Source organism: Microtus pennsylvanicus, chromosome 5 (assembly GCF_037038515.1).
Source record: "Microtus pennsylvanicus isolate mMicPen1 chromosome 5, mMicPen1.hap1, whole genome shotgun sequence".
In the NCBI taxonomy this organism is placed as follows: domain Eukaryota; kingdom Metazoa; phylum Chordata; class Mammalia; order Rodentia; family Cricetidae; genus Microtus; species Microtus pennsylvanicus.
In genome coordinates, this window is record NC_134583.1 from 84,413,935 (window position 1) to 84,425,651 (window position 11,717).

At 52.1% G+C, this 11,717-nt stretch overlaps 1 protein-coding gene across 1 annotated transcript in view; it reads left to right on the forward strand.

Annotated features, from left to right (window-relative positions):
• Positions 1–10,429, forward strand: part of Kcnq1 (potassium voltage-gated channel subfamily Q member 1) — a 320,601-nt gene extending 310,172 nt beyond the window's left edge. Inside the window, exon 16 of the mRNA XM_075972864.1 lies at positions 9,282–10,429. Within this exon, the coding sequence (XP_075828979.1) occupies positions 9,282–9,497 (216 nt within the window). The 3' untranslated portion in view covers positions 9,498–10,429. The remainder of the gene's footprint in view (positions 1–9,281) is intronic.
• Positions 10,430–11,717: the final 1,288 nt, after the last annotated feature.

An 11,717-nucleotide genomic window follows, 5' to 3' on the forward strand; every position in this document is an offset into this window, starting at 1 on the left:
TCGCCAGCCAAGCACCTGGTAGAGGAGGCCCCAGGGAGAAATGGGAGGCAGTGCTGAATGTCTATATTTTACAGAATGGGTCACTGTAGACCATGTAGCTCCATCTTTGTAGAGACCAACACAAAGGGACACGGAGGACCAGGTTACCAACACTCCTGATTGTATCAGGGATAGTGTGAGAAAGAAAGCCATCGCCTGGCAAGCAGAGTATACACAGATGGGCAGGGAGGGGCGTGCGTGGCTGTTCCAAGGGTCTATCTTAAGGACAGTCCCAGCTTGGGTGAGGTATAAGGAGAACACATACCAAGGTTGTAGGTGCAGCTGAATCTGGGGGTCAGGGAAGTGCTCTTATACTAAAAGGGCAGGGAGTGCCAGCACTCAGACCAGGAGAGAGGTAGTGTTAAGGGGATTCCACCCTTTACCCTGAGAGGCCCATGAGATCAACACGGAACCAGGGAAAATCTTGAATGAATGGAAGAAAAAACTGGGGCTATGCCTGTGACTAGTTAGCACTTGAGAATGTTCAAGAAAGAAGCATCTAGAAGGTCTAGGATAAGCCAAGTCACAGGATGCCCCCACAGAAAGTGAACTCCCAGCACCACCCAGATCCCACCCAGGGAAGGCAGGTCCTGGTCAGTGTGGCAATGGGGACAGACCCAGGCCATAGCCAGAGGCCCAGTGAGGTTGTCCACCAGGAAGCAAGTGTTACAAGGAAGAGAGTAAAGCAGGAACCAAGAGATTAAACACTTCTTTCCCCCACCTGGTTACTGGGGAAGATAGAAATGTCTGTTGTATGAACAAGAAGGTGGCCGCTTGGATGGCTGTACATATATGAAGGGCGAGGCTGAGAAAAGCTCACCCGTGTTCACATCGACAGGTAGTCCCAGAGTGGCAGGCAGAGATGGACATGGACAAAGGACAAACAGAACAAACTCTGGGTCTGAGGAGGCTAGGGACTGGGGACTGGGGACAGGAGGTAAGGCTCCTGGAGCAGCAGCTACAGACCTGCTTGTGTTTGCCTAGGACACAGGGTGTGGTGCCGGCCCAGGTGGGCAGTCCTGATCAACTGCCTGAGCCCCGTGTGGTCCCTGTCCACCTGCCACCACTGCCCACCTAGTTTGGCCGAAGGCTCTGGCTTTTGGTACAACATGTTCTGCCTGGAGTCCTCAAGCTTCCGGGACTCCAGCAGAAGAGAATCCAATGCAGGTGGGGCCTGTGCCTGCAGCCAGCACAAACAGGGCCTCTCGGCTTCCACTTTTCCAGCCTGTCTACATGCTTGCCCAGCCTGAGTAACTGCTGTAGAATCTGCCCATGGGGGACTGAGCAGGCAGAGCAGCCGCTTCCTAAGCACCTGACATGGTGCAAACAGAACCTTTTGAGGCTTGCAAGAGCTGGCGAATCTTTTAGAGAGGTTGGCGTCCCCATTCTGGGCTTAGATCTCCCCCAACCTCCACTAACTGCCAGGGGGGTAGAGGCAGCTTCTAGGGCAGGCAGGCAGAGGCCCTCAGTGTTGTCAGGAGCAAGGGGCTATGGGGCCTCAAGCCTGCCACTACTCAGCTCAGGACCTTTGTCCCTGAAGCTGTCATCAGCTCACACAAAGCAGGGAAACTATGGAATGGACGGTTCCAAGCAACAGAGGCACCTGGGAGGGAGGAGATGACCTAGTGTCCTGTAACCTGGGGCCACACACTGCTGGCCCAGGGACATCAACTGCTCATCTGTGTGAGGCAGTGGGGTCTGAAGACAGGGTAAGAGATGAGTCATATGAGCACCAAGGTTGACTTCAGTAGCTGGAGAAGAAGCAGGAGGGAGACCCAGCGACCTGAGCTATGGGATTGTGTGGGAGAGGAGACAAGGGCTCCCAGCGCAGGCTAGGGAGTCGAGAACAAAGTCAACAGGGTTGCCTGGGAGGGATTAAAGCTATTTAGAAGCCAGGTGTGTGTGTAGTCATAGGCCTGTGACCTCAGCACTTGGGAAGGCTGGGGCCGAAGGATCATAAGTGTCTGGCTGGCTTGCCTATATGGTGAAACCCAGGACAGAGAGAGAGCTATATACAGTGAACCCTAAAAAAACAGACAGGCAAGGAGGTCAGTGTGTAGAAAAGATATTCCCCCACCCAGTGAGAGATTAACCACTATAGGGAAAACTACATCAACCCCATACACATCAAAGATTTACAGGTGAAATGCAAACCTAAAAAACACCAGAAAAAATTCATGTCGGACTGAGGAAGGGTTAGTTAGCTAAGTACACACTGACTTGGAAACCATAAAGGAAAAAAGAATAGATGGAGCTCCTATTTGGAAAAACAATGGTCCCCATAAGTGCTGTCACAAAACAAACAGCATGCAAGAGAAAATGCTTGTGATCTACATGTCAAAAGATAAGCCTTCACATACAAAGAGTCTTTACAAATCAATGAACATGAAAGGACTTGCCAGCAGTGTATACCCCATTGGCTTTTGCCCAGTACCTTCCTGGAAAGCAGGGCTCTTGGGGGCTTCTACCCCCCACCCAAGAGAAAAACCAAAGATTAATTTAGCCACTCAGCAAATATTTGTACTAGATCACATGGGTTTCTAAGCACCTACTGTGTGTCCGACTATCAGGGACTCGACAGGAATGGCACACTTAGGACCTGACCTCAGGATCCTAAAGTTTGAAGAAAAGACAATAAACAAGTCAATTAATAAACTCAGGAAGTCAGTTGGGGAGGGGGGCAACCATCACAGAGTGTGCTAGGAGAAACGGGATAAGCCGGAGCTTTTTTGGAGCAGTGGGCATTGCGGCTGAAAGTCCACAAAGCAGTGGAGAGCAGGTTTTCCAGGCAGAGAGTCCAGTGAGTGCAAAGGTCCTCAGGCAAAATGGAGGAGGATGTGTTCAGGATCTGTGTGAGAAGGGATTGGGGAGGGGCTGCAGAGGGAGATGACATTCATTGGTGCAGTGGAAAAACGGAGAGATGAAGGCATAGGTCTGAGCACAAAGGTCAGCTGGTGCCGCCCAGAGCAAAGCAAAGGAGGGGAGTGCAGGCGTCTGGGTCAGGGGTGAGACTGCTGGCCTGGGCCAGGCCTTGTCTGCAGAGGTTTGAGGGCCTGGCTTTGTATGAGTACTTACATGGTGTGTACGTGTGTGTGTGTGTGTGTGTGTGTGTGTGTGTGGTGTATGTGCGCATGCGTGTGTGTGCATGTGCTTGTGTTGCGTGTGCATATGCGTGCATGTGTGTGTGAGTGTGTGTGTATAGCGGCAGGGATCCAAGAAAGGGTTAGAGAGGCAGGCGAAAGGAAGCAGCTGTAGGGAACCAGGTAAAAATCTTATGGACCATGGGTATGTGTAGAGCAGTGTATCTGTAGGTCTGAACGGCAGATTCTGTAAAAAGTGGACTAAGGATCTGAGACAGAGCCCGGACACAGAGGCAAAAGTCTTCGCTATGTCAGTTTCCCTGGGTGAGGCTCTTAAGAAATAACTTGGTGAATAGTCAAGGTGCCTGCCACATCTTAGTCTAGGGATGCTCTTTAAAAAAAAAACAACTTTATTTCATGCACATTGGTATGACAATGTCATATTCTCTTGAACTGGAGCTACAGACAGCTGTGAGCTGCCATGTGGGTGCTGGGAATTGAACCCGGGTCCTCTGGAGGAGCAGTCAGTGCTCTTAACCACTGAGCCATCTCACCAGCCCCCTAGGGATGTTCTTTATAGTCCCAGGTCCCATCTCGTGTGGTAACTGGCACTCATGTGACTGATGTTTCTGGTGATCAGGAATATTTATTTGTTGGCATAGATAATTTATCTGATATGCTGGTGGGAGCCAAGTGTTTGTCTGCATAAACAAGATCACAGGTTGAGTCATTATTTTTTGACTTTTCTTTTTTCTTAGAGGAAGTGTTTCTTTATATAAACCTGGCTGGCCTGGAACTCACTATATAGAACAGATTCGCTTGTCTCTTCTGAGGTCAAAGGTGTGTGTGACCACACCAGGCCTTTTTAGACATTTGTAAAATGAACAGCTGGGGTTGGAGATGTTGCTTGACAAAATGAAGGCCCTGGGATTGGTGCAGAGAGACACTGTTCAACATGGCACCCAGATAGGACCCAGCCTGCATTCTCAGGCAGGCTCACACATGTACCCTGTGGATCCTGGGAGCCAAAGGACACAAGGCCACCCTAGTGATTGTGAGCCAGAGATACTGCTTGCAGGCTTTTCTACAAAAGCCAGAGCACTAAGTCATGAATACGACAACTGTAAGCACAGCCTCTTCCAGTCACCAATGCGTGTTGGCATCCACTCCACTCCACAAGACCAACCTGTACAAGCTCCATGTGACCATGTGTCATTCACGGGAGTTCACTATGGTCTCCCCATGCAGATGGGTGCTAGGTGAGGATGAGGCCTGAATGCACTGAGAAGGTAAAACTACCTTCCTTTCCTTGGGCTTGGACTCTGGAGTGAAGGTACTCACGGACCTAGCATTGGTGGAGTCCTTCCCTGAACTCAGAGTAGTGTGGACAAAGACCACAACTGACGTGACCCAATTCCAGTGAGGGAAGCCGGCACCTTGAGGAAACAGTGACTGTGTGTGGGCTGGCAGCATCACCGCAGAGGAAAGAAAGGGCTGAGAGAGGACAGCCCTGAAAGAGATATACACTGCCGTCTTTGAGGAACAGCATAGGCCTGGAGTCACGGGAGTAAGGAAGAAAAAGGCCACATGGAGAAATGGGAGTGAGTTATAAGGTGGCTCCTGGGCCAGCAGCACAGTGCTGTTTTGTGTTCTGAGAGGACTGTCACGTGTAAACCTGCTGAAGTGGGAGGCCAGCCAGTAGACACTACTGTAACCGTTCCGGGAATAGGAGATGCTAGCTGCGCCGGAGGATAGAACTGTCCAGGGAGCCTGGCCTCCAGCTGATGGGAGGAAAAGTTCCGTAACAGAAGGCCCCCAAAGGGGTAGGAGACAGGAGATGACCCTAACAGCCCCACTACACACCCCTCTTTTAGCATCCCCATGAAGTGTTTGAAATGAGAACCATAATGCTACCTGCTGAGAAGTGCTAAACTCGTTTGTATAAACACCATATATAAACCCATTGAAGCTCCAGTACCTACCAATCACTGCTCCCTCGCTACTCCTCCAACTTCTGCCCCAACTCTTCCCTCTCCCATAGTACCCTAGGCAGACTTCCTTCCTTCTGTTCAAAGTAGGGCCACACTTAACCTAGACAGCACTAAGGAGGTGTCTCTCTGATGGTAGTGTCGGGGTGCTGGGAGAGAGGACGTGGAGGAGGAGTGCTGATGGACAGGCAGCCTAAGGTAGGGCTGAGGGTCATCAGAGCCCGCCAGGCAGTGTTCTTCTGATCCATAAGATGCAGAAGTGGAGGCCAGTGTGAGCCTGGGGTCAACTGAGCCAGGGAGCAGCTCGACTGGGGTCTAGGCTCATATGCACTATGTCTTCTACCGAACTCCCCCTGGCTGACTCCACACAGATTGTTCTGTTGCCAGGCTGGCATCTGATGGTTCTTCACTGGGTAGCAAATATTTTTAATATGGCCTCTAAAAGTGACCTATGAGTGTCCCTCAAGGCACCAAAGGCCATTCTCCCAATACCCCACAGAGGGCCCTGGGCTGACCCATAATGATCCCCAACCTGAATGCATACCAGGGCCTTACACTCTGAACCCAAACCTAAGTATCCCCACCAGGTTAGGCTAAGGCTGAGACGATCCACAGGCCAGGGTTGTGGGGGTCCTGACCAAGGATCAAGGCTTGGCAGGTTCTGAAAGAAAAAAAAATTCTGAAAAGACTCTTCAAGATTTTCCTTTGAAAGCAAATTCATAACCACATCAAACAGGAATCCCCGTTGCCTTGAGTCTGATTGCCAGCCGCCGCCAGCTCTCTAACTAGCTGTTGTTCTAATTGCTTTTTTCTCTTCTGAGGCCCACAGAAGCCAGTGATGGCTTTTACTTAGGTGAACAGAGACAGGGCACAACAAGGCTTTTGTCTGCCTTGCCCTGTTAATCACTATTGAATTGCAAATAGTGATGAGATCTGAGATCCCCAAAACTGATCTGTCCCAGTAGCTCTTGGAGAACACCATCCCAGAGCCCAGAGCAGGCACTCCCTTCCCTGAAGGTGGTGGCACCGCTCTGGGCACCTGCCTGTGGTGTCGTGGCTCCCTGCCTCCACCTACCCAGCATGGGACACAGCGCTCACCAGCTTTCTGGCCATGCACTCAAAACCCCAAAGGAAGAAAGTAGAGCCAGGTGGCTCCAAGAACAATTGCTGAAGTGTTATCTTTGGAGCTGGGTTCTGGGCTGAGGAGCCACTGTACACCAGGCCAGGACCCTCCCTGAATGGCCCAGCAGGACTGGACACAGCTTGGGCATGAAGGGCATAGAGGCTCTCTAGGGGCTGCTTTGGGAGCTTAAGTGGCCAGGAAAGAGGCAGAGGCCAAAAGAGCAAGCTAAGACCACCTGCTTTCAAGGCAGAAGCATGGCCTCGGCAGACAAGCTCCCCAGGCTGCTATACAACATACCGGTCAGTAGGCAGGAGCTTGTTTCACGTCCCAGCTAGGGAAACAGAAGCAACAAGGAAAATGCATAGCCAGGCTGTCCTACTTCACAGGGCAACCCTTGATCCCCAAGCTGTGCTGGACAGACTAGATGGCAAGTACCACAGCCAGCCACTAAGATCCAGGCAAGATCATATATACAAGTATATGACATTCACACTGGCCATCTCCCCACAGGCTCCTCTATTGCCAGATGGCATCTGATAACTTTTCACTGGGCAGCAAATATTTTTAATATGGCCTCTGAAAGTAACCTATGAACGTCCCCCAAGGCACCAAAGACCATTCTCCTGTGACTCTACAGAGTGTCCTCAGCTGACCAACAAAGATCCACAGCCTGAATGTATCTTAGGGCCCTGTACCCTGAATCCAAGTCCTGGTATCTGCACCCCAGGCCAAGCTGGTCTGATCAAGGCTAGGAAAGTTACAAAACTCAACCACAAGTGACTGCCGTGATAGCCAGGGCAAGCAAGAGGGCCCTATTTGTGCACAGCTGGGCAAATCTAGCAGGATCCTGTGGATGGCCAAGAGGACCCAGGAGGATCCCGCACATGGCCATGGAATCCAGGCAAACTCTCAAGCAGCCAGAGAATTGGAGGAGTGTGTGTGTTTAGATGACCCCTTGCATTATTTCCCGTCTCCACACTTCTACCCCTCCCCCCTCAAACAAGGTGACAGCAGCACACTGAGGTCCCAGACTCTGGACCCTCTTAGGACTCTAGCCCATATCCTGCTTTTAGCAGCTTGGCCAATAGGACAACTTTTGACCCAAACAGGCTCCTCAAAACCCTGATTGGCATAAACAGTGGCCACGGGGTCATTATGAGCTTGGGAACTGTCCAGGGAAGCTTTGGAGATACCCTGGAGTGGCACACACAGGCTTGGTGGGCCCTGTGGCAGCTGCCCTGCAGGAGGTTTCAAACAGCCCTCCCCCCACCCCCAAGGACTCTCTTTAAGGACTCTGCCCATCAGCGAAAGTGTGGGTTAGTAAACATTCATGAAACGATCTATCTCCCATAAGCCAACTGGTGCTTCTCCCCCTGCCTACTCAAACTGGCTCTGTGTGTTTAAAGCTACATGAAGCCAGACCAAGAGCAGGCTCAGACAACCCTCCTTTGGTGCAGGGAGGCTCAGGGAGACCTCGGATGGGGCGTGAACCCTAGCTTCACCTGCCAGGGACAACTTAGCTTTAGCTTCCACCCACAGCACTCTTCAGCCCTGAGCTTCAGTTTCTCCGCGTGAGCTCCGCGTGATACTTCTCCCATCCAGCCCTTTCAGAATACGAACCGGAAGTGGGACAGAGGAGCCAGTACTGAAAGCCTCAGGAGCTACCTAGGACACAGACGTTCCCCAAGAACACACTTGTCCAGGAAGATGGGAGCTGGCCCCAGGCTGTCCCTTGTCCTCAGGGCCCAAGTCAACCAGGTTTTGAGGCCAGCAGTCAGCAGTTGGCTGAGTCATCTCATGGTTTTCCCTAAAGCAGCTTTGCGGGTCTGACCATATGAGGCCATCCATCAAGACCTCTGGCTCCATCCCTGCGTCACTGGTGTTCCCTTTGCTCAAGTCCCCATGTGAGGGTGAGGGAGACCCCTGCTTTCCTAACAGAACACACTCAGAGCACCACCCATGTGCTCAGTCTCTGAGGTCCCCTCACTCAATCGCAACCCATGCTCTATTGCTTATGCTGGGTAGGCTCATATATTCCCCCCCCCCACCCAATCCTCCAACTGGCCCTGGAATAGCCGCTGCTTCCTAGGGAACTGTGCTGGGGGCTCTGGCCTCCCTAGACAGGTCTTCTCTTCTTCTAGAGGAGAAAAGGAAGTGGCCAACCACTTCAGGCCCCCAGGACTTGGCTCCAGCCCCCTATACAATGGCTCCTTCTTTCTAAGAAGTTCTCCAATGACTCCAATGACTCTCCATTGTCTCCTACAAGCACAGCGAGTGAGACCTTTGTCCAGTGCCTACTCTGCACCCATTTATCCCAGGTTCTACCCTGGCTCTAGCTCCTCCCTAGTTTCTTAGCTACCCGCCTACTTCTTGGAGTCAAACAAGCCCTTTATAGGCATGGATTAGGGACCACCTGGCCCAGAACTCCACTTAGTCACTGCCCTGGTCAATGGAGACCCAGAAAGGTGATGCTGTCCTAAGTTAGTCCCTGTTGAGATATCTCTGGGGACTGGCACTCTTCCATGGCCCACCCAGCCTCTGTCTGCTCAGTCTTCACCTATCCCAATCTCTCTCTCCAGGTGACAGCCCCTCTCAGCTAGACCTCTCTGTGTAGGGCTCCAGTCCCCTCCAAGCCAAGCTAGACATAACCCTTGGCCTCTGAAATTACACCCCTTGTGTTCCCTCCTCCCCCTCTCCACTTGGCCACAAAAGCCAGAGACTGTGTTAGAGGCTGCAGAAGGCTTGTCTAGAGTCTCAAGACTAAAAAGCCCAGGAGGGGGCTACGAGGTGCTCCCAGCCACTAGGCCTATGTAGAAACAGGAAAGGACAAATATGGATGGATGGATAGACACAAGAACTCAGTTCTGTACTGCACCCCAATAAGCACATGATGGTGACCTAGGGCCTCTCAGCATGGTGCATACATAAATTCACATATCTATAAGGACACATGTCATTCTCTGTCTTTCAGGCCTTCCACACTCAAGCCCTGGGATGGCCTGCACTAGCCTCTCCCTAGAACCATGTTCATCTCTGCTTCTGTCCCCACAGGTGACACAACTGGACCAGAGGCTGGTGATCATCACAGACATGCTCCACCAGCTGCTGTCCCTACAGCAGGGTGGTCCAACTGGCAACAACAGGCCACAGGTGGTGGCTAGTGATGAAGATGGCTCCATCAACCCTGAGCTCTTCCTGCCCAGCAACAGCCTGCCCACCTATGAACAGCTGACTGTGCCCGGGATGGGCCCTGATGAGGGCTCCTGAAGCAGCTCAGAAGAGAGGGCCAGGGTAACCCTAACAGGTCTGCCCCACCTCCCTCAACAGGGGCACTCACCTGGTCCTCACCCCCTTGAAGATCTCATATGGCAGTCTAGCTCCCTACAGCCCCAAAACCCGTGGGCCAAATCACCAGCCTGAACCTGGAGCTCACCAAGGCCCAGCCAGTGGGTACTAGAATTTGGCTAGGCATGGGGTTCCTCTCAGGCCAGAATTGTCACTCCTATCAAGATGGTGATGTTGCTCACCTGATGGCTGGAACACAGTGATGGGGAGCATCTTGTAGGGCTAGGATGCAACTCAGGCAAAGGGAGGCCCATCCAGGCCATGTCAAGTTGCTTCCTCAAGGGAGACAGGAAGAATACGGCAGAGTCTGAGTCTGGGATCCCCACCCTCAGCCTTGAATCCAGGACCCAGATGGGAGCAAGAAGGGTAGGGCACATCCAGCCCATTCTACAGGCTACAGGCCAATGGGGGCTCAGCAGGCCAGAGCCCAACTCCTTCCCTCTCTAGTGATGCTGATCACATGGGCAGGATACCATAAGCGTTCCCAATATCCAAATTGGGGGATATCCACTGTTCATCACCCTAGTTAGCTGTGGACTGACAGCTCCTCCCCTAAAGCAGTCAGCAGGGCCCTTGAGGCCTATGTGCCCTATTGTGTGCAGCCTGCCCCCTACTCCTTGCTGACAGAGGTGCTGGAGAGATGCCCAGACTCCGGCCTCATCACAGCACATCTCAGCCAGCAGCTGAGCCATGACACAGTTAGTGGTATCACCATTTCTCCCAGGATTGCTTCCTCGGACATCGCACCTCACAGAAATCAGGATAATTTCCGGTGATTCAGAATCTCTGTTTTAATGAATTTGATAGTATGATCTTGATTGAGAGGCTTTTTCAAATAAACTTGGGACATCCCACATTATGTGTGATGATCTTGGCACATGCTTACTTCTAGGAGTGTCGGGGGGGGGGGAGTCTTTAGAATAACATAGAGTTCAACCTTCGTTCTCTGCCCTACCCCACCTTCCTCTCTCCTGCTGCTCCCATGGACAGCCTCAACCTCTTTGTGGACAGGACCCTACAGTTCCCTGGAGCCGTGGAGCCCAGGTGCCCAGGTGGTCATGGCCTGAGCATGATTGGCCAGTCCATGCAGAGAAGGCCCAGGCTCTAAGGGCTCAAATGCCCAATGAAATGTCAAAGGTAGAACAGAGATGGGCTGGGCGGGGGCAGCCCTTGGCCACCACCCCAGGTATCCCTGTCTACTCAATGTGATAAAGATATAGTTACCACCCGATTCCCAGAAGACCTTGAGCTCTGGGAGTAGCTGAGCCTGCGTTAGGACCTGGCTTAGCTGAACAACACTGACATATGCCCAGGAAGTCACCCTCAGACATGGGCCAGGCCCTGTCATCTGTCCTTCCCCACCAGGGTGACCCAAGAGGCCATCCAAGAGTAGATCCTTTCCAGGACCAGCTTCCAAGGCTGTAGGAATTTGATTCCTGAAATAGAAGTGAGGTTCCCCTCAAAGCTCCCATTTCCCTGTTGGGACTATGATGTTCCTCTGGCTGTCCAGTCAGTCCCCTAGGCTGGAGGTCTATTCCAAGTGAGTACCACCCTGCCCACCTGGGCCTATGGCTGTCACTCATTGTGAGCCATCCTCTGGGGATGAAAACTGCACACTGTGAACAGGGACTTGCCCAGCCAGTGTCTACTGTCTCCACTGACTACTCTGTCCCTAGTCTGTCCTCCTTCTGGAACCTACCCCATATGTCAGACTGTCAGGACTGAAGGTCTCTGAGATTTGAAGGATGGAGGTACCCTGGGTCTTTAGAGGCAGCAGGTAGCCAGCAGTGGGATCAAGGATCCAAGTATGGAGATGCAACTGGAGGCCCCAATAGGAGGGGAAAGGCCTCAAGTTCCTCTTACACTGACTCTTGGGGGTCTGCATATCCTAGAAGCTTCCACAAGATCTTGATTTCTGGTCTAACAAGCACTGGTCATCCCTAGCAGGGACAGGTAGAAGGGCAGCTGAAGCCTCATGCTTTCTGGTCTCAACCCCCTTCAAGAGGGGTTCTGCAGCAACAATTGCTGAAAGGCAGAAGCTGTTGTTTCCTTGTTGGGTAAATATTTGTGGACGCCCCAGGCTGTGGCTGACTGTAGCCAGGGCCCTCAGCATTGCCCAGGCAGGCTATAGCCCATGAGGAA